Here is a 26,765-nt window from a genome sequence, read left to right on the forward strand (position 1 = left end):
TTCTATCTGTACAGCTCTGTCGTGTCCCTTTTATTAAATTGCCGGGTTTTTTTCCACATTTGAAGATGGATTGCATTCGCATCAGAAGAATTTGCTTAGTATTTGCAAAGGCAAAAGATGCTAATGCAAATATAATTTACTTTTCAAAATATGAAATGTGCTTTCAGGCTGAATAATAGTTAAAAGATCCAACATGAGTCAGTGAGCAGTGAAGATGTAAGAGCGCACAGCTAGGCGGTTCACTTAATGCGATGTAAGCAACCCCTACAAGACAGGAAAGTGCTGTATGAATATCCATGTCTTGCTTGCTTGCTTGCTTCTGAATAGGGTTCGCCTGGTTTACCATTGCCTGTCTTGCCTCTGGGGCTCAGACACCCACCCACACACTATCTACTGTCTGTGCAATTGGCTGTCTAGCAACCCATCTTAAAGTGAAGAAGAAACGTTCCTAGGGGGCAATCCTATGCACGCTTAGAAAGAAAAAAGTCCTACAACTCCCAGCATGCCCCAGCCAACATGGTTTTTTCCTGTCTAAACATGCATAAGATTTCACCCCGAGTCCAAAAACTAAATCCCTCGCCCGATGCAAATTGACATTCTAGCAAGGATTGTTTTATTTTACAGAATGCTTATTATTCTTCCCCCAGTGCTTTTTGGTAAACATGCACTTGCCCTCTAGTTGGGATGTATATTTCATCCTGTCCTAATCTCCACCTACACCCACCCCCAGTCCTTTTTTTGGGGGGGGAGGGGGGGGCTCTTTTAAACATAAGAAAAAATAAAAACACCAAAGAAATGAAACATATATTGTGTGGTTTCTCTGTACTAATTGTACATTTTGTAAAGGGGTTTAGGGACAGCAAAAAGAATGGCAAACTGCCACGTGCAGCGCCTAACTTGGATGTGTCTGGAGTCTTGGAAGCTTGACTACCCTACGTTCTCCTACAAATGGACCTTGAGAGCTTGTTTGGAGGTTCTAGCAGGGGAGCGCAGCTATCGTATACCCTTGACCGAAGAACGGTAACTCCTTCTATCTGGGATAGTCGTCCTCTTCCACCGAGCGCGCAGCTTCGGGAGGGACGCACATGGAGCGGTGAGGGAGGAAGGGGACACCCGCCTAGCCAGCCAGATCAGCCGAATCAACCCTGGCGATCAATGGGGTGACAGATGTCGCAGCCAGATCGCCCTCACATCCAGGAATAAGAGTTCCCAAATACGTATATAAACCTCTCTGCGGCTTAGTGTGAGCAGGTCATGGTGAAAGTGATCAGTGCGTCTCGTCACATGAATGTTAAAATCATGCCCATGTTGGCAATCGGAGCGGGACAGAGAACTGTGGAAGGTACAATCAGATTTTGGTGACCCCCGTATCTCCTCCCAAAAGGCTTTGGGAGAAATGCAAATTCAGCGTTTGACTACTGGCTGGTCCCCTCTCGCCTTGGTCCCGCCCTCTTCCTTAGTGCACAAAACCGGGGAGGAGGCGTTGCTAGCTCGCAGCGCGGCGGCGTGTTCAGTTTTGAGTTGCGGACGGCGACGGCGCAGGTGGGTTCCGCGCAGAGTGAGCTGCAGGGGGCGCTGTGTGCAGAGCGCGTGCGGGTAGAGCGCGTGCGGGTCCCTGGCGGCGGCGGCGGCGGCGGCGGCCCAGGGGGCGCAGGGTTGGGAAGGGGGCGCAGCGGTGCTGCGCTGCACGCCTCGTAGGGGTAACTCCTTCAATGTGATTGCTTTGCCTTTATAGCCTCTGCCTTGGCTAAGGCAGTAAAGCTATGCTGGAGTTCGCCGGTGGTTGCGTTGCTTTGTATTAGATCGGGTTGCTTTGTCGAGCTGCCGTTTCCCATTTAGAGATCCTTCTGTGCGGGGACGGGAGTTTTACATGCAAAAAGCCAGCGGTGCCTTCCAGCCTGTCAGGAAAGTCGTGGCGGATCGGGATGCACGTGATCCAAGTGGCCGCTGAACTGGGGCCTCGCTCCCCATTTCAGCAGGCTGCGCTTGTGGTTCCCAGTCAGGGGTAGGGCCACATCGATGTCGTGGGTTTGCGCGTGCTTTCTTTCAGTGCGTGCTTTCTGACTGAATGGGAGGTTCTGATTTGGGAGTCACAAAAGAGATCGTGTGGGGGAGAGTTTCTTAACCTGTAGTGGCCGGCCCATAGCATGGTGTATGTGTGTGTGTATGTGCGTGCTTGTAACTCGTATGTAGCCCTTGGGATAGTTGGGTGTCTAACCTGTACTAAGTGCAAGGGGAGAGCATTGAGGTGGAGCAGGAAGCTGGTTTTCTTGGGGGTTGTCTATATGTGGGGAAAGCCCCAGGGTGGCTCCGCAGTGGCGCTGTGTGGTTTATACGACGCGGAAGCCACTACCGAGCCATCCCAGGGCTTCCCACCCCACCCCACCCCCGAAGCTCCGAAATAAAAAAGTCAGGGACTTGCCCCAACGTTTTTCTCTGGAGAGAGGTGACGGCACATCTGCCGTCTGTCGCCACTCCAGAGTTGCAGTGGAGGCATGGCCAGGCAGATGGCAACCCCTGATTGGTTGCTATCTGCCCGAATAAGGGAGCAGGCGGGCCAGCGAGCTGAATGGCCACTGGAACGTCTCCATTCTTCCTCCAGCATAGGGAGAAGGAAACACTTGGTGAGCAAAGCCAAGGTGAAAAATATGTACCAAAAAAGTGGCAGCAGCTCCTCCTTGATGGATTCAACCCCCACACTTGCTCCTTGGCATGGGGACAACCCCATGGGAGCACAAGCATGGGGTTTGGGGGGCTTGCGATGCCAGTGCGTCGTTGTCAAGACAGCCCAACTGTTACTTGACCAGTGCAGTGTTCTGTAAGAGCAGTCAAGCTCTTGAATTATACAGGACACAAAATAATTACCTGCAGCAACAAACAAACAAAAAGTGATTCTTCTTGGCTATAGAGAACAAATTTAGCCACCTACACCTATTCCACACACAAATCCCAAAAAATAGCTGCCTAATCTTAAAGTACTTCAAATGTCAGGAGTAGAAAGTTTATTAGACCTGATGATAATCTCTCTTTCTCTCTGTTCTCCTTTATATAAAGTGTTCAGTATTACTCAACAAGTTTGTAGGCTCCAACGCTGAAAGAACTTGGTCCATTAACAGATATTGTCTTCTCACTTTTTTTCTCTTTTCTGTCGTGCTTCTCCAAAAAGATAACTAGTGATATTCAGAGAAAAGCAAATATTGGCAACTCTTGTGTCTTGGTTGACCTTCAAACCCATCCATGTATCAATATTTGTAGTGGGATTTCTGAAACCATGCTCCTGATCTGTGTCTGATTCTTAAAATCCCACAAGAACAGAACTTGAAATCTGGATCTTTGAAGAGCAATCTGCTCCAGGACCTTACTCCTTTTTTTGGCTAAAGTTCAGCTAGCTCTGTTGCCATTGACTGAGTTCAGTTTGTTCTGTACTCTCCTTTGACCTTTTTTTTTCTTCCAAAAACTGGCACACATTTGGATTGAGATAAGAGTATAATGATGAGTAGCATTAATTTATTTGCCTTATCTGTTGCCTTTGAAAAGCATGAAGTCAAAAGTATCAAGGCAAGGTAATCTAGTAGTAGTAGTAGTAGTATTTTTCCAAAACTGGTAGAATTAATAGTGGTTTTTTAAAAAAATCACCTCTGGCTGTCTTGTTAGAAATTCCTCTCATTTCACTGCTTCCCTATCCCACTTCACTTTCCTCCCTCCTCTGAAAAAGTCTTTCATGCACTCTCTTTTTCCACTCAAGCTGTGTCACTGACAATGTGTTCCTAAGTCTCAGCCAGCACCACAAGAGTTGTGATTTGAACGCCATTTAAGGAGAGCCCTGCTGGATCATTCTAAATGTCCATCTAGTCTTGCACCCTGTTTCTGGCAGTGGACAGCCAAATGCTTCTTGGAAGCCCACTTGCAACAGTTGCCCTTGGCAACTGATACTCAGTGACCTCTGGGGGGGGGGGTGTTGCACCCTGTTGAAGGGTCTGGGGGCAAAAATCCCCCCCCCCAGACCTCCTAAAGTTGGCAACCCCTGTTTTAGAGCCAACTACATATGACAGTTTTGTCTCTTTCCCCTGTAATTTTTAAATGGAAAAGCAATTAACGTGGAAAAGATCTGCCTAACCCCTTTCCTCTGCTCTTTGCTGCTAAAAGTCACCCTTCCCCACTCTGCTTTCTGACTCATTGGGGTAAGGGAGCGAAAATATATAATCAGATTGCTTTCCTTGAAGCAAATTTGTAATGTGTTGAATTATCCTTCTGTTCGGTTTTAATGCTATAAAGGTCAGTAACTTTAGGAAAGAATGCTTGATCCATACATGAAAATGCACTACTGAAACAGTACGCTAAGCCATTTCCTCTCCTCACCCTGCCTGTCACTAAATATTCATTGTTTCTTCCTTCCTGTTGCTATAGAATTTCTCTGTTTAACCATCGTACTATTGGGACTGGAGTCTTACATCTTTTCCCCTTCTATTCTTCTCCAACCCTCCCAAGCATGAAACTTTTAAATAATCAGTTATTTTCTCTATGTAATAAGTCCCTGGTTAGCCTTTGTCCAATTTCCTGGATCTTCAATGAAATCTGATATCTGAGTTGTCATGTTTTTCTTCTCATTCATTTGTACTTGTTCTCTCCAATCGTACAGCTGTCTTCACTGTTTTTCTGAAGTTGCTTTCCCCTGCTTATTAAGGGGCACAGCAACATAGAAAACTGTGGACCGTTGTTTACATGCCAACCCATAATTTCTCCCAGGATTTCTTCAGCTGAAGACTAGAAAAAACAAACAGATTGGATGTGTGTGTTTTCTGTTTCCAAGTACGTAACTAGGTCAACTTGAATGAAATGCTACTCATGCCCAAATTCTACAACCAGTCATTTGTCTTGTAGTTACGGGAAGGAATTGCTTTCTTTTGGAGAACTTACCATATAGGAAAGAGAAGATTGACACTTCATTTTCAATGGCAACACAGTTTAGGGTTCAGGTTTTAAGGTCTAAAAGGTTCAGACCTTGTCGCTCTAGGCTGGTGACTCCAGTTTAATGGCAGTGATTCTACCTATGGGACCATAGGTTCAAATTGTACGCTTGTGTTGGGGTGAAGAAGCATCCTGTACCTTTAATGGTGCCATGGTGCAGTTGTAGAGCATATGTTTTGCATGCAGAAGGTTAGAGGTTCAATCCATGTGCTCCTTCGTTAAAAACAGGGCTGTGAACGATCTCTGCTTTCAATCTCTATAGAGTCACTGCTTTTCATTGTAGTCAATACAGAGATAGATAAATGAAGATAAAACAACGTTCTGACTTGAGTTGCTTCCAGATGGAGGAGTCCTAGTGCTATCAATCAGGATGACAAAGGGCAGCTATTCAGTTGTTCTTCCTTAGTAGACTCCCTGGTAAGAAAGAAGACGTGGAAGAAAATCATGGGAGGGTAATGAATGAAAGGTTACTGGACCCCCCTATAAAATTCTGTGAATTAAACAGATCTATGGCATGATAGACCCTCATCTGGGAGCACTCAGTGGCCCGGTAATGGGAACAAGCCTTGGGTGTGAACATTCCTCACTGCTCTCTCTTCCTCTGGCATAGCCATCTAAGAAGAGATTGGAAGCATTCACTTCCTCATTTAAATCATCCAGTTAGTCATTCTGTCCAAATTGGGGCAAACTGTGATTGGCTTAAAGTATGGTTTATTGAAACAAGCTAAGTTCAAACTATGGTTTGTTCCAATAAATCATCATTTAAATCAATATCATTTCCTAATTTGGAGATAATGACAAACTCCAGTTAGTTTTTTTTAAGCTAAGAAACCATGCTTCTGAAGGTCCTATCCCAGAGACACAACTATATCTTAATTTCCCTCTTCTCTTTTGTACTGTTTTGGATTCATCTTAGAGCATAATCAGATGGAGTGGGGGAATCGCAGTTCTCTACCTTCACTTCTCCGCCCCTGCTCCTGTCCCACTATACTTCCTCTTTCTACTGAGAGAAGAAAGAGGAAGTAAACAAATACCACATGGCCTATTCAGGGGGCATTTTTGTCATGCAGCTTTTCCTGCACACATGGAAATAAATGGCAGCACATTCCATTTTTTTAAAAAAAAGTTGGATTAAAAGGGGTCCATTTGGTGATGGAAAACAGGCTAGAAGAAGTGGGACACGTGCAGGAGGCTGACGTCACCATTTAAAGGATGCACGTACATTCAGAGGTGGCCAGTAGCAAACATGAGATAAAAGGCTCATCTAGAGACACTGTTTTATGGTGGCTCCGGTCCTCTTTTCCTCCCATATGCCTGGATTTTAAGATCTTCAGGGGAGCCCCTGTTCTCATTCCCACTATAATCAGAAGCACATTTGATGGAGGTGCGAGACGGAGCCTTTTTGGTGGTTGTTCCCATGCTCTGGAACTCTCTGCCTCTAGTAAAGGTTGGCCCCCTCTCTGCTGTCCATTCTCCTATTTATACAAGGGAATTAATATTGTCTTCATAATTTTTCTGAATATAATAAGGTGTAAAATACTCTGCATGCTAGCAACGCGTTGTAAACAGTAAGAACATGTTTAAAACTGGTGCTTGTTCTTCTTTTATGTCAGATGATGACACATTTCCTGCTCTATGTTGTAGTGTTGGTCTTCTTTATCTGAGGAAATAAAATCAATAGAATATTCAGAATGCAATCCTAAGTATATACCCCGTTGAGTATAATGGGGTTGTCCTGAGATAAACGTGCATAGGATTGGAGTATAGGTGATTCTGTCTTTATGTCTTCATTAACAAAGCTGAATTTCAGATCTATATTTGGTGAAATATTTTGCTCAGATCAATTAATTATTCTGCACAGTACACCACTTTTGCAACAAAACTAAGCACTTCTCTTTATTGTGTTGTGTTTTTTCTTTCCATTTAGGAGATCAAGAAACTGTGAAATCATGGCTGAAAAGCCCAAGCTGTATTATTTTGATGGAAGAGGCAAGATGGAGCCAATACGATGGCTATTAGCAGCAGCTGGTGTGGAGGTCTGTATTTTTTTGTCAGCTGATATTAAAAAAAAAAGTGTTACATACTTATTTTTTCTTTGAAGAATTTTTTAGTTACATTTTCCCTAAGCTCAAGTTGCATCTTCTCACTAGGGAAAATGTAAGTTTCTTCACAGATAGTAGGTTTATTCTGAAGGCAGAATAGATTTATTTAGCAAATGCATTAAAAATGACACATCTAATTATTATATTATCAATAAAAAAGTTTCTTGGGAGTTTGTACTAGTGCGATATAATTGGAGCATTAAAATGCCTTTGAAAGGGAGAATGTTTGTAAACTCTGAAGTCCTAATGTCTTGCCTCAGATCTCTCAGGGTTGCTTCAGAAATGCCCCCCCCCCACACACACACCAAGCACAAATATATATCATTGTGTGTGAAGACTGAATATACCTTTTTAGTATGTATGCTGAGTTGGGAATCTCCTGCCACTCATGTCTCTTCCAAATTAATATTTGCTCTATCTTTGTATATGATACTGTGCACAAGCTGTCTTGCTTTTCTCTCTCTCCACAAACGTATGTCCAGGGGCTCATCTACATCAAGCAAGATATTCCACTATGAAAGTGGTATATAAAAGGCAGGAGCCACACTACTGCTTTTATAGTGGTATTGAAGTGCACTGCAGGATCTACACTACTGCTTTATAGTGGTACTGAAGTGCACTGTCAACTGCTGGGGCCCATGACACATCTACACCAAACAGGATATAACACTATGAAAGTGGTATGAAACTTGTGTCATGGGCCCCAACAGTTATCAGTGCACTTCAATACCGCTATAATGCAGTAGTGTGGCTCCTGCCTTTTATATAGCGCTTTCGTAGTGGAATATCCTGCTTGGTGTTGATGAGCCCCAAATCAATCAGTCAACTGATTTTATTGGTTCTTACAGTTTTGATCAAGCCACTCAATTCAGTTCATCATGTGCACAATCTACAGTAACAGTTTTAGGACCTTTGCTCTAATATTTTTAGCAGCCACTGAAAATAAGGCTACATAAGGATCCATATCTACAAGTTTACACATCTGCACATCAAAAACGTTCATCCCAACAAAGGTGCAAGAAACCTTTTCTTGGAACTGGTATACAGTTCATAGAAAAACATGTAATGAATAATGTCTTCCGTTGGTGGAGCCCCACATATACAAAGATGTTGAAATATGGAAACATTTATATGCCTCCTATCCGTATATGCAGAAGGCATAGTCTGGAAGAGTAATTATATAAATGTCTCTTCCTTAGATCCAAGTGCGTCAAGGGATTAAGATAATTAGGGAAAGACTATTCACCCTTGTAAAGATGGTACCACTTGCTAAATCCTGTTTGTTGATTGGCTTCCACATCTTTATTAGAATCCTGTGAGAGTAACCTATCTCAAGTTTTAACCTAAAATTCACTTAGATGAAAGGAAGTGAATAAAAGAAAACAAAGGCCGGTTTTTCAAAGCAGGAAGAAATCCAACCACCTTTCTGTTATAAATAGTGAAGGTAAGCCAACTGGTGGTCAGGCATGCTGATCAGTCATTTCAGATGAAAGAACATGGCGTTGTTCACTCTGATAGCCATTGATGGTAGCTGCAATTCAGCATGAAGAACAGCAGCTGGAGTGCTACGACGAAGAGCTAGAATGCCTCTTAGAGATTTATTCGGTACAACCTTAAGATAGTCTGTTTTACCCAGCCCCCAAATTTCTGCACCATAAAGAATTTGTGCTAAGATCTGCTCAAATATTTTTAATGCTGGGTGCACCAACTGGCTTCCCTTACTTTTAAAGAAGATATCACAGGCTTTTCCAAGTCTACAAGCAGCCAATATAATATTCTTTTTGTGTGGCTTCCAATAGAGATCCTCTGAGAAATGCATACCCAGATACTTGTATGATGAGCATTATGCAATGATATCCAGGAACTATGCATGTCTTTGGGCTCTTTTGCAAACACGACAACTTTATTTTTATGGTAATTTTAAGAAATTCAGTTCCATAATAAGTTCTCAGGTTTTCCAATAATCTACATAACCCTATCTGTGTAAGGGATAAAAGGGCCATATTGTCTTTGTACAAGAGGATAGAGATCTTATGTAGATGGGGGAGGGGCAGGAGAGAGAAGATAGGATGTCCATTATTGAAACTGAATAAAAAAGAGCTAGCAAACACGCTTGTCTTACTCTTTGGAGAGTTGTGATCTTTTCGGTCAAAGTCCTCAAAGAGTCCGTCCTTACCTCAAAGCTCTTGAATTAGAATAAGAAGTCTCCTCTCAATGTCTGTGGCCTGCAATTTATTCCATAGTCCAGTCCTGTTTATCACATCAAATGCTGATGAGTAGTTGGCTTGAGTAATGTTGCACTTTTACTTACCCACATTCTCAGCAGCTTCTAGCAGCTTCTGTTCTCACCCCTACACAAACTGTTCCTGAAGATAGATATACTTCTAGAACCATTTCTGAGACTCTGTTTTCATAACATGGCAGACATGGACTCTGTTTGTTCTTCCTTCATATGAAAGAATCTAGATGAACTGAACTACTAAACATGGATAGTGGGGGCAGGGGATGTTCTAGCCTAAAATCCCTGTGCAGCCATAGGGGTGGCCAGTTTCTGCATTCTCAACATTGGCAGGTTCTACCCTACTGCTTTATAACGGTATTGAAGCGCATTGACAATTGTTAGGGCCCAGACACATTCCATATACCGTTTTCAAACTGCATTCAAAGTGTAATATCCTGTTTGGTGTAGATCTGGCCATGGTGTTTTGCTGAACAAACCTCTCCTTACATGGGTAGTTAGCTCCATCTAGGTGGCGCTCATCTAGTAGTACGGCTTGCATTTGTAAAGCACATGCGCTCAGCCTTAACATTACATGCATGTATATTGGTATATCAGAAGCCTCTCACTACATAGAGAAGTGAGAGTATTGGATTTGACCCAGGATCAAATCCCCACTCAGCCATGAACTTCACTGGGTGATCATGGGCCAGTCACTATCTCTCAGCCTAACCTACCTCACAGGCTTGTTGTGATGATAAAATGGGTCGAGGAGGATCATACATCACCTTGAGCTCATTAGAAGAAAGGCAGGATAAATGTAGTTAAAGAAATACATAAGTCAAAAGAGAGTAAACCATAGTGTGTGGACAGGAGTATTTGGATTTCTTACAACTTGAAAACATGTTTGCTGTATGAGTTAAGCTCTTGACCAATTCTTTACTGTAATATGCTGTAAAATATGGCACAGCGCAGGTGTGGTGGTTCGGGGGCAGATAAATTTGCCTTGGGTCGGGATGCAGCCTGTAGACCATCAGTTGGCCCTGATCAGTTGCCCCTCTTTCTGTCCTCATTAGTATATTGGCCACATTTTATTTCCCTTCCTTTATCCAACCATCACATAGAATTGTTGTCGTGGAGAGTGGGCTAAAGTGGCACTGTGCCTAGGCAACGTACTATATTTTAATTATGTTTATTTTTACCACACTGTTTATTCTGATGCTGTACAGGCCTTTGAATCCATTATTACAGTGGCTGTGCTGCCACAACTATTATTATTATTATTATTATTATTATTATTTATTTATATAGCACCATCAAGTTTGGTACTGATCCCCCAACTGGAAATGTTTTTCAAGTGTATTTCTGAACTCATGCCTAAACCCATAAGAACAAGAAACAATTGTTTAAAAAAAAAACTTGATTTCTCAGAATTCTGCTGAGAGTGTATGAACTATACAGAAGCGTTGGTGGTTGGAGAGGGATTGAGAGATGCTGTGTATGAGTTGAATTGAGTTTTAATTTCAAGTTCTTATTGCAAGCTGCTTTGAGGAGCCCTATTGGGCCAAAATGGCAGGATATAAGTTTTAAAAAATAATAATAAAAAGAGTGGCACCATGTTAGATGTGTACTAAGTTAATATAAAGATTGGCTGCTTTTTTCTTAGGAGCATGCATGTTTGCTATCAACTCTTACCACAAGTATCAGTTTGGCTTTCAGATTGCTAATCTAAAACCTGACTCTCAAAAATACTTCGGAAAAACACGCACATAGATTTCAAGGCACCGGAATGACTGTACAAGTAACGTGTTTTATTTTGTTTCTTCTGAGTTTCCCGTTCCCCATCATTGTTTTGTATGATTCAGTTAAAAAAATCACTCCATATCAAAATAGGAGGAAAGGAAAATCTCATCAGAAGTGAAGAGCAGTGGTCAGCCTTTACTTGCATTTCACTAGCTGTGGAAATTTGAGTCACTATTGGAAATGTACAAACTTTGATAAGAAATGGTTCAGTTGCATTTTGAAATACTTGTTGCTCAGATGTGGCTTTTTAAAGCAATAACCTCAAGGGTGCCTATATCCTTGGAACATATTCCATTAGAATTCTGGAACAATTCCTTGTACATGTTTGTATCTTGCAGTTTGAAGAGGAAATTTTGGAGACAAGAGAACAATTTGAGAAACTGCTTCAAGGTAAGGCTGTGACTACACATCAAATATTTGCCCAGACAAATTGAATGGAATAGTATCTTCGGCAGGAGCAAAGTGAAGGCAGGGCCCTTGAGCAATGGGGAAGAATTGCAGCCTTGTATTTCAAGCAGAGATGTTTGTGTAAACAGCTGATTATTTCGTACTTGTGCCTAGCGTAGCTTTCCTCAACTTGGTGCCCTGCAGTTGTTTTGGATGTCAACTTCCACCATCCCCAGCCAACATGGCCACTGGTCAGGAATGCTGGGAGTTCTGAGGCAAAATATCTGGAGGCCACAAAGTTGGGGATATAGTATACCCCACGAGCACCACGAAGTAGTAGATATGTGAATGCCTTGGATCCTGAGTTGCCCTTCCAGGAATGGGAAGGGACTCTGGTCCAGAGGAGGCTCTCACTGCAATCCACAGCACCACCTCCCATGCTGTTCCAGAGGGAAACCCCCCAACCTTTTTGACGGGTGCGGTGTGTGTCAAGAGAAGAAGGAATGATCAATAATCAACCCCCCCTTACCCTTCTGCTAGTTGAGTACCCCAACGGTGGAATTCCACTAATGAAATCTTAGGATCTAAGTCAATGATGGCAATCCACCACTGCAGCAACAAGGCAGGGAGCCAGGACTATTGAACAGCCTATCTGTGTATCCATGGGAACTGATGGTATCACTGTGCTTCACTGCCCATTTGGTTTGCAGATTGGCCTTTGTTTACAACTCCCCACAGAGTTGCTGGAAAGGGTACAGTAAACAATGGTACAATAATTGTTGGTTGGGTTCTGAGCTGGGCATGTACTACTACTACTACTACTACTACTACTACTAAATTTATTTCTTACCCGCCTCTCCATTTTGATCGAGGCGGGGAACAACAGTAATATAAAATACATAAAACTGAATTAAAACATAATACACATTGCTAAAACATCCTAAACACATCTTCTGATTCTGTTGCACAACTGTTTTCCTACACATGCTCAGCCCTGCAGTACATTTGTCAGGTGGCTGAATTGACCCGTTATGCCTCCCTTTTTCTGAGTTGGGTCCGATTCACGCCACCATCTGGCTTGTGCTTGTGGATTAAATTGTTCTGTGGGTCTGCTTGTGTGGCCGACCAAACATTGCTATCACCATGTGCTACCCTTTTATCTGTCTAAATGCTACATCATGGGTCATGTGAATTGTTGTACACAAAGCTTAATTCTGCATAGTGGGGGGAATGATTCACACAGTAACTTCAAGCCATGTGTGACTTTGTAATTGGCATCTGTTTTGGCCATCTTGGTTCACCACTGTTTCCCATGTGCGCAACTGTTGATGGAAAGGCCGCAACTTTGTTGTTCTTCTTTGTAGTCTCTGTGCATCACACTTTATGAGGCTCTGCGCCTGCACGGAGCCTCACTCAGAAACTTCCAATAGCTGAGAAAGCAGTTTTAGACGGGAACTCCTCCCCCACCGTCATGCCGCACATGTCCACTACGTTCCCGCATTTTCTGTTGAAGAGCTCTTGAAATGAATAACAAAGGCTGACCAAATAAACTACCACTCTTGCTTAGATATTTGCCTGAAGCCATCCTAAAAGAGAACTCTGGTTTAAGCCCAAATTGCCTCAGAGCTGCATAAGAAAGTTGTAGTTTTGTTGGGATGAATTGGACTTGCCCGTTTGAGAAATACATTGTGCCATTTGATATCTATCACTCATATAGTACTGGTGGCAGGCAAGGTACATAAATAAAAATGAGACACGGCCCCAGCCCTCAGGCTTTCTGACTAAGAAGATAAGACACACATGGTGGGAGCAGGAGAGAAGAGTAGGGTGTTCCTGTTTCTGGTGCTGTTGCAGAATTAAGATTGGAGCTTTACATGAAGTTATCTGCCTTTCTGTACTGAGGGCTACATAACATCTAGGTGGCACTGTAGTATAGGGGAATAATGCAGCTATGCTGGTAGGGACATGTGTTTTGTTTAGGCCATACTTCACAGGTTTGGATTCCACACTGAATATTAGATTATGGCACTGAATGGCACTAACTGTTCATCCTTCAAACCAGGATCCAACCATAGCTTGCAATTCTGGTTTGAAAACAGAGCTTGCCAATTTGATTTCACAAGAACTATGATTTACACTAAACGGGAAGTGTCTGAGGTGTTCTCTACATAAGAAAAACAAAACACAAGCCTCATCTCGGGTCTTTTCACATTAAAACGGATCTTTCAGACAGTGACAAACAGCGACCAAATGATTTTTAATTGAAAAGGGAATGTGATTGAAAAGAATAGGCTACAGTGAAATGGTGCCATCAAGTGGTGGAATAAAAATCCGTTATAAATAAATACTGGGTTTAATCTGTGTTGAAATAAAACAGGATTGCTGGGGGAAAGGGTGGGAGATGTCCTGTTTGTTTACAGCATCATGAAATTGACCCGCAAACTTCTAGGAGTGGCCAGTCACGTGTGTGCTATAAATCACTCATTTAGAGATCCTGTGAGTTTGGGAGAATGTGCAGTATACCCCAGCACCTTTGTTCTGTGATTTAGAGGATTGGGAACCCTGCACCTCAACTGATCCACAGTTGTTAACACTGCAGAAACCCAGGGACACACCTTTTCTGTAACCTGTGAAAAGACACTGAACGAAAGAATGAGGAAGGAGGATAACTACTTCTCTTGAAAATCTTCTTAAAACCGCTGTAGTTGGCTGGATGCCACTGTTTAGTTCACCTGAAAATAATGTTGTTACGTGACAGTAAGCTTTTAAAAATCCTTTCTTGTCCATCTAAGCTAGAAGTATATTTTGCGTTTGCTTTGTGCAAGTATTTCTAGGCGCCTCACTGTTGTAGTGAATCATTTCATCGTAGCTGTATTCCAGCAGCTCTCTTGAGCACTTGTAATATAGTATGGAGTTATATTGGCTTACAGTTCCAGGGCAGCAATTCATTTCTACACAAAAACAAAATTAACTTCCCCCTCCCTCCCCCCCATTTTTATTTCCCCAAAAGATGGATTCCTCCTGTTTCAGCAAGTGCCCTTGGTAGAAATGGATGGGATGAAGATGGTGCAGACACGAGCCATTCTCCAGTACATCGCAGCAAAACACAACCTCTGTGGGAAGGACCTGAAGGAGAGAGCCCTGTACTGTAACAGATACATTTAACTAGCCTAAAGTTAGGGTCCTGCCTATCAGGCCTGCCTTTGACTGTTGTGGCTTAGGGTATCAACTACTCCAGGGGTGGGAAGACTTCAGGCACGTGGGAACCTTGAGGTGTTTTTTTTCTTTCTAGAACCTTGAGATCCACTATCTGGGACCTGGTGCAAAAGACATAGAATCAAAGAATTCTGAGACCAGGAATTTGATTGAGTACAAGAACTGAATGGTGCTGACAGTCCATCCACACAACAATCCTCTCCTAGTTACTCTTAACTTTATTTCAGCAGTACAACTGAGAGTCAGAAATACTTGGCGATCTACTGCAGAGCATCCAGAGATCTGCTAGTAGAACTAGATCTTCCTTTTGTCTACCCCAGTCTGTTCTGTAGCTACATGGGGATAGGAGCATCCCTTTGACCAAAATAAAATAGGTCTGGCTGTTCAAAATGTAGTGTGTGTGTGTTTCTCATAGAGGCATGGATGGAGGTTGCAGAGCAGGGGAGGGCAACCTCCGGTCCATGGGTCTGATCCAGCCTGTGGAGGTTTGCCCACTCAGCCTGAGTCTTCCTGGATTTTGTGATTGGAGATAACCGGGGTGGGGGGATTCCCTTGCGTGTGAGCGTTTGGGAATCCCCACTGTTACCTCCTATCACAGCCTAAGTTTGAGCAGTTCTCCAACCCCAACTTCTGCAGGACTTCTTGTCTTCTTTCTGACCATTTGCACCAACATGGAGAATTGCCCAACAGTGAACAGTTTGCAATGTAGGGTGCCGCCAGAAAGAGCATTTGGTGATCTCCTTGGGTGTAGCAGACCGTAGCAGAAAAATGATGAGTTTCCATTATTGTGTGATATATGTATGTGTATATATATATATATATATATGTATGTATGTATGTATATATATATATATATATATATATATATATATATACACACACAGACTAAAAATGTCAAGAATACGACCTAACGTGTGTATGTATATCTATGTCTCCTTAGAATTGACATGTATGTGGAAGGAATAATGGACCTAAATGGATTAATTTTGATGTTCCCTTTCTTATCACCTGAGGATAAGGAGAAACAACTTGCTGTAATCATTGAGAAAGCAACACAAAGATACTTCCCTGTCTATGAAAAGGTATGTTGTCCTTTTAGACAGTGAAAAGGGCTCATGATATGGACTGCTTCACAGGCTAAAGTTTTTAAAGTATGTTTATGCTTAAAAACCTCCCTTGTGGAACACAAACACATGTTTTGAAAAGTTTGTATGTGTGTGTCTATCCACCGCCCCCTGCTATGTGTAACACATCTCGAATGCTCATGAAGTGATCCTATAAGGTCTTCTAGAAAGAACTGAGCTCCTGGATCACAGAACTTACAGCTGGTAGAAGAAGGGCCATTGAATGGAATGGTACTGTGGTAGGAAAAAGGCAGAGCTGATGATGACCATGTAATTGTAGCCAGGTTCGGTTTATGTTTTCATTCAAATGGATGTGCTCTGAAGCAAGCAGCTTCTGGTACCTCGGGCAGACAGCCTGTTTCTTGGAACTGGTGTTTCTACCTTGTCTTGTTTTAAATGGTGGTTGGCCTTGTGAGTGACAGGTGGCAAGATTCCCTTTTTTTACATTGGAATTAGCATTCATTGTGTTCTACTTGAAGCTTCTTTCTCTCTATTCTCTATAACTTAGCAGCCTTGTTTCAACAAAGTTCTGCTCAGGGAGTCATGCAGAGTTCCATGTACTGGTCCTGTAAGGGAGGGGATGCATGCTTTGTGTGTGTGCACTCCCATGAAGAAAGTCTCTTGCATGCCCTGCAGCTCTTTCTGCTAAGATGGGGCCCCAGATCCTTGAATGTATTGTGTGCATGTATTGTGCTATGACCTAATGAACTCTACTTCTAAGGTGTTTACAGCATGCTTAAGGTGTCCTGTTGGCCTCCTTCTCACCCATAACAAGCCGTGCTGTCTGTTATGACATGACTGGATGAAGGGCATTCGTATGCGTTGTGTTTGTGTTACACAGTCGCCTTGTTTCTGTCAAAACTAAGACCTGACCAACTTGGTCAGGAGAAGATGGCAGGTGGGAGATCGTATTTCTGAATGCTTCCATATGTACAAAACTCCCTGAAAGGAAGAAACAAGCACAACAGAGGCTGGGATAGAATCTTTTGTTGGAACGGCAACAGCAGTGTACTATACCAAAAAAAAATGGTGCAACCTAAAGGTTCATTTGTTCTTAATATTTCAGAGTGGTTAGTAGGAAAAATAACAAGGGTAATTTAGGATGCAGAGCTAATTAACTGTTCTGGGTCCGTCAGAGAGCCTTGGGGGAAAACAAGGGGTCAAGGGATGTTGCCTAGCAGACAGGCAGAGCCAACTAAGTTTCCTTTTACCCTTTATTTAATGTGTGTATAAAAAGACCAGAATGTTCAGTATGTTCTCTAGTAGTAGTGGGTTCAGTCCCTTTAAAAGTCTGGCCTGGTTTGCTCTGCTGTTCTAAACTCCTGACTGCTTAACCAGGGGATTATCTAATTATGATTTATTAAAGTTGGTCAAGCTCTTCACTTTCTGGAATCGGTCTGCTTTATTCAGTTGCTTTTGCATTCTCAGTATGCTAGTTTCTTACTTGCAGGGAGCATGTTACATGGATCATCACATTTGGGAATGTTCGCCAATTTGAAGTATGACACTCCAGTTTTCCCCTTACGAAGTCTATGACCACTCTCTGCTAGATGCATAGGCAAGATATAACACAAACGGAAAAGATTTCCCCTTTTTATCATTGTTTTCTTGTCCAGAGATAAATGGCATAGTGCTTTCAGAGATAAATGGCATAGTGCTTTCTTATAATAATAGTTGGTAATGAAACGACTATGTCAACACTTACTACTTCACAAGTGACCTCATCCTTTTCTGCAGTAGGACACTATATTGGGCCTTGATGTTGGGTGACATGACCCCAAAGCAATTTTATATTGGGGGATCTCGGTACTGAAACCTCTAACATTACAACAGTTTTTCTTTCAGTTGGACTAATGCTAGTATGTTACAGGTGCTGAAGGATCATGGACAAGATTTCCTTGTTGGCAACCAGATCAGCAGGGCAGACATACACTTGCTTGAAACTATTTTAATGGTGGAAGAAAAGTCCTCCACTGTTCTGCCTGAGTTCCCTCAACTGCAGGTGTGGAAAAATAAATAAATGCAATACTAGTAATGATGTTCCTTCCTTTTTAAAGGCTCCCCCCCATCTTTTCCAGAGAGGAAAACAAATGGGTTTCTATAGAAATGTATTCAAGAAAATTGTTTATTATAGATAAGAGGTCTAGCTAACTACATTTCCAGTTTAATAACATGAACAGTGCCATGCTATATGTGTTTACTTGGACTTAAGCCTCATTTTAATACAATGAGTCATTCTCTTAACTAATTGTGTGTAGGATTGCAGCCAGAATTATGCCTATAGGCCTTTCGTTTTAAAAAATGAATTGGTGATTTGTTCTTGAAGGCTTCTGTTCTCTGGGATGTAGCTGATCAGTTACAGCTGATAAAGGAGCTAATTTGTATTGGAGCAATTCTGAATTGCTATGATTGGAGTAAGGTGATAGATGAGTTTTTAGGTATGGCAGACGTAGGGCCCGTTCAGAAGACACCTTAAACCATGGCTTTAACCATGGTGGTTAAGCCAGAAAGCCCGGCCATGTTCAGAAGACATCTTAAACCATGGCTTTAACCACAGTGAAGAAGGCTTTTTGCTTTATGCACCATGGTTAAAGCCATGGTTTATGGTGTCTTGTGAACACATGCTAGCTTTCTGGCTTAACCACCATGGTTAAAGCCATGGTTTAAGGTGTCTTGTGAACACAGGTCAGCTTTCTGGCTTAACCACCATGGTTAAAGCCATGTTTAAGGTGTCTTCTGAAAGGGGCCAAATTGTCTCACAAACTTGCGCTGCTATCTGCATCCTATTTAACAAAAATGTACACTCCGGCACTGGGAGCTTATCCACTAGTGGAGATTTCTATATTCTTGATTCACAGGAATAAAATAGCCAATAAAATAATAGCTTTTTATTTATTTATTTATTTATTTATTTAATTTATTTATTAATTACATTTCTAAACCGCCCAATAGCCGGAGCTCTTCAAAGTATAAAACAACATTCAAAGTATAAAACAACAGTATAAAACCATAATATAAAATACAATATAAAAGCTCAACCAGATAAAATTACAAATTTAAAACACCAAGTTAAAATTTATTTATAGACTGTTAAAATGCTGGGAGAATAAAAAGGTCTTCACCTGGCGTCTAAAAGCCTATAATGTAGGTGCCAAGCGAACCTCCTTAGGGAGCTCATTCCGCATTCATTTCAAAGAGAGGTTTTAAGGAAAACAAAAGAAACAGGATAACTGCAATCAAAATAAAGGCAACGTCGTCATCGCTATAATGCTCTCAATGGGTACCACTCAATATTCTGTGCAAATACACATGACCAACTTACCATATGGTTAATGTGTGGAACTTTGCCCATTTCCTACATGGGTGGTAATACATGTAGACAGTCAGCGGCTGGGCTCTGTATTTTGTGTTTGTTGCTGTTGCTCCAACCCTAACAAAGCAAAAAAAACAACAACCATTCTTTATGACCAGTCACTGTAAAATACCGGTGAGCTGCATGTCCACACACTGCATTTATAACAAACAAACAAAACTAAGGTGAAAAAAATACCCATGTTTGGTTTTAAACCTTGAAATAACTCACAAACCCACACTCCTGCCAGTCCCTCACCACAGACACACACACACTTCACAACACAGTGGTGCACAGACACACACCCCTTCAGAGAGATTATGGGTGTCTCACTAAGAAAAACTGTCTAAAACAGACTAAGGTAATAGTGTACTTACTTCAGAACTACACATATTTCAAACTACCATAATATATCAGTACTTAGAATAGAAATTTAAATTCTTGAATTTAAAGATCTGAAAGAGGCAATTCTAACCATGGTATTACAGTTTGGGAATACCTTTTCCACTCTGTCTCCTGGAACGGATTGCTAATACATATGACTAATTTGCCAAGCGGTTAATGTGGGAAAGCCTTATCACTTGAAGAGACATTTAGCCTTCAGCACACACTGATCTGTGTGCTAATAAAATTATCTTGCCTTACTTTTTCTTGGTACAGATGACCAAGCAAATTCATAATAGGCCGGAAAACCTTTACCACTTGGTGACGGGTTTGCCTCTGTTAATCTGTTTTGAAGGTTAAAGCATGTGTGGCATATAGATAGGCAGAAGAGGACCTTTTTCAGCCCACAGCTCTTTGGGCCTGTTCAGATGACACACTAAGCCACGGTTAGGCCTTTTGCAGCAAATGGTTAGTAAGCATGTTTAAACCGTGGTTATGGAGCCACCATGGTTAGGAATGGTTCACATGACACGTTAAGTCATGGTTCACATGACACCCTAAGCCAAAATATTTAGCTCAAAATACTTAACACGTGGCTTAAAGTGTTGTCTGAACAGGGTCTTTGAGTACTTATGCAGTCTTGGGATACAAAGTAAGTAAAAGGCCCATTCACAGCAATTGTATTGGCAAAAGATGCCTTGATGCCCACTCTGCCCAAGTCCACTTTCTTTATTCACATCAGAGTAAATATGAACTATGTGCATGTCAGGAACTTGTTAACTCTTGAATGACTGATCCAGCTGTAACCAGGAATTTGGCTGGCTTGTTGTGCCAGAAGCATTTAGAAGCAAGAGCTGACTCTAGCAGAGGCATCAAAGGTGGCAGATGCTACTTTGGTTGTAGTTCCAGTTTCCTGTTTCTGAGCTACGATGTCTGTGTTCCTCCTCCTCCCCACCCCTTTTAGGCTTTTAAAACAAGGACCAGTAACATCCCCACAATTAAGAAGTTTTTGGAACCGGGAAGCCAGAGGAAACCTGTGCCTGATGACAAATATGTGGAGACTGTGCGAAGAGTTCTTCAGATGTATCATGATGTGAAAGCAAGTTAGAATGGGCAATGAGAAGTAATTCTGTCGGCCTCTTCAGAATTACAAGTCCTTGTCCTTAATGATGATGGCTGCGAAAGGCATTCCTCATGAAGCTTATGCTGTTAAGTTAGAGGCGAGAGTGCTATATGTGATAGTTGAATAGGCTGCTAAAGCAAGCTTCTCATGCAGATGCTAATGGTAGTTTGTAGCAAAGCGGGGAGCACCATATACAAGGATTTGATTCTTCTAATCAGAAGTGTTGATGGACCTTCCTACACTTAACAACGGAGTCAGTTTTTAAAGAGTACTTGTGTATCCTATTGCACTGGGTAAAGCAATATCTTGCTTCAGCTAGTCAGATAAAATAATCTGTATTAGGGGAGAAGCTGGGATAACACTTTTCTACCCAACAGTATGTTCTGCCAACAGAAGGGTTTTGCTGTAGAACTGGCAGAAAATGTGATTGTGAAAGGTTCTGTTTCAGACCCTGCCTTACTGGTATTTGTAAAATCATATTGCAAAGGTTACCCCCAAAAATGTAGGAAGATGTAAGAAGCAACACTGGTTTGCAAATTCCTAAGAAATCAAAATATGCTTAGGAGTAGGCTGTGAGGCTTTATATTTTATCTCTCTCCTGGAATGTTTATGTTCTGTTATCCGCAATAAACTTAAATTTGATTGGTGATGTTCAGTTACATAGTTCTACTGTTCATGTACTGTCTGTCCTATTGCTTCTGCAACCTGGCTATTGTGTTAATAATAAACTACTCCTATTCTTGCACAAAGAAACATTTGTTTACCTTCTTGTCTACAGTGGACTTACTTAATTTAAGCAGGGTCCTTAATTTTAAGCAGCTTCCACAGCTGAAGTACGTGCAGGCTTAAAAAAAAAATGCTGCTTGCATTGTTTTTCAGAATAGTCATCTTTTAATGCAATTCCTAGGCAACTTTATTTATTTGATTTGTACCATTCTACTGAAAAGTGGCACTCAAGGCTTTATAATTCAAGAATTCCTATTGAGCTAGCCAACTGTACAGTTGAATATTTGCCTTGCAGGCAGTGGAGACAACAAATGCACACCATTTGGCAGGGGTATCACTGTTCACAAGTTAAAGGATGGAAGAGCCTTGGCCCAACCAGGGCCTAATCTACACCAAGCAGGATATTCCACTATGAAAGCAGTATATAAAAGGCAGGAGCCACACTACTGCTTTATAGTGGTATTGAAGTGCAATGACAACTGTTGGGGCCCATGACAAATACCATATACCGCTTTCATAGTGCTATATCCTGCTTGGTGTGGCTCCTGCCTTTTATATACTGCTTTCATACCACTTTCGTAATGCATAATCCTGTTTGGTTTAGATTAGGCCCAGATGTGCATGCTGGCTAGGAATTATGGGAGTTACAATCCACATCTGGAGGGTGCCAGTTGGGGAATCTCTCTGAATTCCAGTTACTGGGAAACAACAGCATGCCCCAAAAGCTTTGGCTATTGAATGATATAGAAATGTAACAAAATAAAGACAGGAAAAATGAAAAACTGAAAGAGACCAAAGCCGACAGAGATGTCCATCCTTACTTCTTTCATGGAGGTAGAAATAGAATGGCTGCTGGCTTTCCTATACCGATGGAAGGAGCACAGTGCTACTGACCTAAGCAGGGAGGCTTGTTTTAGACAGAAGAATGCTGCTGTTTCTGCAAGAATAATAGGTAAGCATGCATGAGCCTGTTGCTGATGGAACCGGCATCGAACAGTGGGAGGCGGGTTCATGTTCAAGAGCAAATTCAATGTAAGCAAACTTGTAGGAAGATTGGATTTCTATTAATATGACCATCAGTAACTGCCAAGGAATGAGGAGGGCCTTTCTGCCCAATAAAAGCACAGGTGTTGCTTCACTTGTTGCAAGGGAACCCATACAACTTCCTTTATGGTAGCATGTTCTGGCAGGGGTGTTGCATTTCTCCCACACTTGTCAATACTTTGTTGTTGGGGAAATGCCATACTCGCGTGCACACAGTATACCCGTTGTAATGGTGGATGCTGCTGGTAGTTTATAATAATAATAATAATTTATTTCTTACCCGCCTCTGGTTGGATCGAGGCGAGGAACGACAATAGGTATAAAATACATAAAACTGAATTAAAAACATAGTATACATTATTAAAGCATCCTAAAAACATCCTAAAATTCCACTGGATAAGCCTGCCGGAAAATATCAATTTTTGAAGCACAAATAATGTCTTATTTGAGTGACTAAAATTAGGTTCATGAGCTGGAACCAGACTTAGTGATGCTTCGAGAACTCAATGGGGATTTTAATTTCAACACTATGATTTTATAGGAGTACAGAATATTACCAATAATATGTTGAGGGTGGGAGGGCTTCAGAGATATAGCTGCAATTAATAGTTTTCTAGCCAAAATTCTGGTTTGCTCATTCATCCATAAATTACTAGATAGGTGCAAGTTGCCAAGGCTATTTTTCTAAAGCTAGATTTCTGATCAGACAGCGCTAAAGAATCCTGCCTGAAACCATGGAGATCTGTTTCCGGTGAGTATCACTAATCTTGAGCTAGACCAACCTAGTTTATGTTCCTAGTTTATGTGAAATTTCAGAAGGTCTCGCAAATAGAGAAAAATAATTGTGATTACCAAAGGGAAAGACCTTTGAGTTTAATAGATTGATGCCATCTGCCAGCTAGCTTAGACATTTCAAATGCAGTTGTTTGCTGCCTCCTGCTGGTTATTGGATTGTATTCTAAAGTGTCTGATTAAACATCAACTGCAAACATTTTGGGAAGAAGCTTCTCAAGAGGAATTTTAAACTAGCCAAGAAAAATTGTGGTTTTACCAACTATTTTCAGGGCTTGATTTTTCTAATATTAAGTGGATATTATATATCCACTTAATATAATAAAATCTCTAAGCAGTTTACATACAAAAATACCAAAAAACCCACCGTTTAAATACATATAAAATACAATATAAACAGTTACAACTTACAAAAAAGAAAAGAAAAACGACATCAAAGCAATAAAATGGAGCAGAGTTATAATGAGCTACAAGTCAGAAGAAGCTGGTGTAAGGCCTTTAAAACTCACAACATTCCCTACCTCCCAAGCTGCATGAGAGGATGTTCCAGGCCTGCTGCTGTGATGTTATGGTGCCATTCTGTTGGATGCAGAATGACCAACATGGTCGCTTCTGACGGCACTTGTGTGAATGACACCTTCTTTGTCTGGGGATCTCCTTCCCACTGTCCATGCGCTGCCCTGTAGCCTACAACCCTATTTTATCATATTTGCGGGTGGTGGGTGGGTTTGTTTCTCCCTTATGTGCTTGATAACTGTTAAAATAGGCTTGCAAGTGAATCAACAAACCTATTGTGGCATATGCTGTCATGGTCCAAGCCAGTTTGGCAGACAAGCTGGCCTATAACAGTTTACAACACAATTTTAACAAGGTGGTTAATATTTTAAAGAGTTGTAATGTGTTTCCTAGAACACAGTAACATGGCTACCTCTCTGGAATTTACTACATACTAACTCCTGAAATTAACCAAGTCCCCGTCTTGACTGTCTCGGGTCTGTGCCCGGAGGCCCTGGGATCCCAAACTGGCACTTCTTCCCAGCAATTTGGAGTTGCCGCTGCCAGAACCAAAGAGAAGGGAGGAACGAGGCAGCCGGCTCTCCCTTTGACCTTGCTCTGGCTGCCCTGTTCTCCCCACACATACACACACTCACATTTTTTTTATTTTTAGATGCAAAGGTTGGCATCTAAAGATTAAAAAAAAAACCAGGGTGGGGGGAGAGAGGACCGGGGCAGTGGGGAGTCAGCCGCCACTGCCAGGACAAGCACCGGGGAGTGGGGGAGGAACAGGGCAGCCAGAGTAAGCTCAGAGGGAGGAGAGCCGGCTGCCCTGTTCCTCTGTTTCTTTAAAATGTATTAGTGTGGAGCCCGGAGCTCCCTGTCCCCCCTTTAAATTTTATTTTTCTTTAAAAGGCTCTGCAGAGGCATGGAGCCTGGCTCTGAGCTCAAAAGGGGGGTAAGTACCCAACTTTTTTAGTGCAGAGCTTTGGGGCTTTGCCCCTGGATCCCATTGGAGTGGCGGCTGTGTCAGGTAGATCACCTGCCACCACTCCAAAGCTACCCTGGGTAAAGTGCCCGTGTAGATGAGCCCCAACACAGGTCTGACTATTTGGCTGAAATTCAAGGGTGTTATCACTCCCCCACCATGACAGTCTAAAAGCAAGCTTTTGCACTGCCTGGGGTGGGAGATCACATGTGCTGCTGCCACGGTGCCCCCACCCATTCACACTGTTACAGCCACTAAGTCACCCCCACCCATTGCCACAACCTGCCCCTGGCTCAGGCTCAGGATCCTCTCAGTATGATTCAAAGGGCAGGTGGGCTCTCTGGAGAGGTGTGTCAGCTCAAATGCTTGGATCTTAGGCCTTAGCTAGACCTAATGTTTATCCTGGGATCGTCCCTGGGTCATCTCTGTTCATGTAAATGACACACAGGATATCCCAGGAGCAGACAGGGATGACCCTGGGACAATCCCAGGATAAACCTTAGGTCTAGCTAAGGCCTTAGATGATCCTTCCTCAGAGCCAGGCATTGTGGGAGGGGTGTCCTAGAAGATTGCCTGTTAGGAGTGTCCCAGGAGATCAACCGTGCTGGCATTTGGGCCGGCCGGCTCTCTGACGAGCCACGCTGGCCACTTTTCCCAGCCAATCTCCTCATAGCAAAACAGAGGGCAGGTGGGTGCTCCGGAAAGCCCGGCTTGGCACCCTCTCACTGCAACATTTGCTGCAGCAGGAGAGTGGGGCTGGTGGGGCTGGGCAGGCAACAGCTCCAGAAAGCCCTGTCAGCCCCTCTCTCTTGCTGCAGCAAAAGCCACAGTGAGAAAATGGCCAGCAGGACTCTCGGGGGGGGGGGGGCTTCTGGCATGGAAAGTGAACAACTGGACACTCCTCCCACCCTGCTGCCTGAAGCAGGGGATTCATTTTGCCTCTTGGGAGGGCCGGCTCTGTCTACAAATTATTTTTGGTCTCCTTTCTCAGCCTTTGTGCACATGTGGGGATACTATCAATCCAGAGCTAAATCAGAAAATAGCCATTTTATATAATGAGGTGCAGTCTTGCTAGTGTTGGCTTTACAAGTGCCTGAATAGGAAATCACTTCCGTGGGAGGAGTTCCAGGAATTAATCATTTCAGGCAAAGTTTCTTGTACGGGAACAGGAAGGAAGAAGTGCCTGGAGGCCAGACCAAAAGCTTAGAGAAGGTTAGTTACAGATGTTTATGTCTGTCCAAACGGCTTCTTAACTACTTGAAGGGTACAATGCAGGAGGCAGGGGGGCGAGGGGGGGGAATAAGAAACAATGTTGGTGTTAGTGCAGTTCCCTTGTAAAGGTAAGTGCCTGTGTGAATGTCTTTGCATGCGAGGGGAAGAGAGAAACAGAAGGTTGGCCTGCCACTTTTTCTAGTGTGTGCCTTGTCCACAGAAATTCAGCCAAATGGCCCTTTCTCTGTCAGCATCCTCTCCACCATGCTTGGGAAAGCTCTTCCTTCTGAATTTGCCCTTGTCCGGCACATGAGCTCTGATGGGGGGAGAAAAAGTGGCAAAGCAAAGACAGAAAGATGCAAATTGAAGGGCTATGTTGTTTGCTTACTGCAGGGCTGGAGAACCTGTAGCCCTCCAAATATTGTTGGACTTCAGGCCTTTGATGGCCAGTGGTCAGGGATGATGGGATTTGTAGTCTAACAATATCTGGAGCCCCACAGGCTTCCCACCCTTGTCTTACTGGCTAATCCCCTCTTCGTATGGGGTTAAGCTGTATCAATCGCTCTGATGTACACTCGTAATGCTATTTCAACATTCAAGTCAGAGGTGGCGAAACTGTGGCCCACTGCAACTGCTATCATGCTTGAGCAATGGCCTTGCCAGTTGGAGCTGATGGGAATTGCAGCCCAAGAAGATTTGGAAGGCCACAAGTCCCCTTGATTTAAGCAGAGTTTAAGTCCCTTTGCGGCTTAACCATTATTATTTTTATCAAACATTAATTTAGCACCTGACGTGATCTATTAACTTTCCTTTAGGTACATATGAAAGGGC

The 26,765-nt window shown here is 42.6% G+C and overlaps 1 protein-coding gene and 1 long non-coding RNA gene across 2 annotated transcripts; one reads left to right on the forward strand and one right to left on the reverse strand.

Moving 5' to 3' along the window:
- Positions 1-1,467: 1,467 nt before the first annotated feature.
- LOC134397965 (glutathione S-transferase 3-like) lies at positions 1,468-21,430 on the forward strand. The gene is made up of 7 exons (XM_063125059.1): positions 1,468-1,542; positions 6,896-7,004; positions 11,430-11,481; positions 14,489-14,621; positions 15,635-15,776; positions 17,689-17,820; positions 20,519-21,430. Exons 2-7 carry the CDS (start codon positions 6,918-6,920, stop codon positions 20,660-20,662), a joined length of 690 nt encoding a protein of 229 aa, XP_062981129.1. The 5' UTR covers positions 1,468-1,542; positions 6,896-6,917; the 3' UTR covers positions 20,663-21,430.
- LOC134397968 (uncharacterized) lies at positions 18,706-19,775 on the reverse strand. The gene is made up of 3 exons (XR_010025393.1): positions 19,670-19,775; positions 19,141-19,248; positions 18,706-19,048 (listed from the first exon to the last, which is right to left on the reverse strand). It is a non-coding gene; the product is annotated as an uncharacterized LOC134397968 (long non-coding RNA).
- Positions 21,431-26,765: the final 5,335 nt, after the last annotated feature.

This window comes from Elgaria multicarinata, chromosome 4 (assembly GCF_023053635.1).
Source record: "Elgaria multicarinata webbii isolate HBS135686 ecotype San Diego chromosome 4, rElgMul1.1.pri, whole genome shotgun sequence".
Lineage (NCBI taxonomy): Eukaryota > Metazoa > Chordata > Lepidosauria > Squamata > Anguidae > Elgaria > Elgaria multicarinata.

What these genes read in the sequence shown, in the direction of transcription:
- LOC134397965 (XM_063125059.1), top strand. Translation starts at nt 6,918, where the DNA reads ATGGCTGAAAAGCCCAAGCTGTATTATTTTGATGGAAGAGGCAAGATG. An exon ending in TAGCAGCAGCTGGTGTGGAG is followed by an intron (nt 7,005 to 11,429) that starts GTCTGTATTTTT and finishes TGTATCTTGCAG; the next exon opens with TTTGAAGAGGAAATTTTGGA. An exon ending in CTGAGTTCCCTCAACTGCAG is followed by an intron (nt 17,821 to 20,518) that starts GTGTGGAAAAAT and finishes CACCCCTTTTAG; the next exon opens with GCTTTTAAAACAAGGACCAG.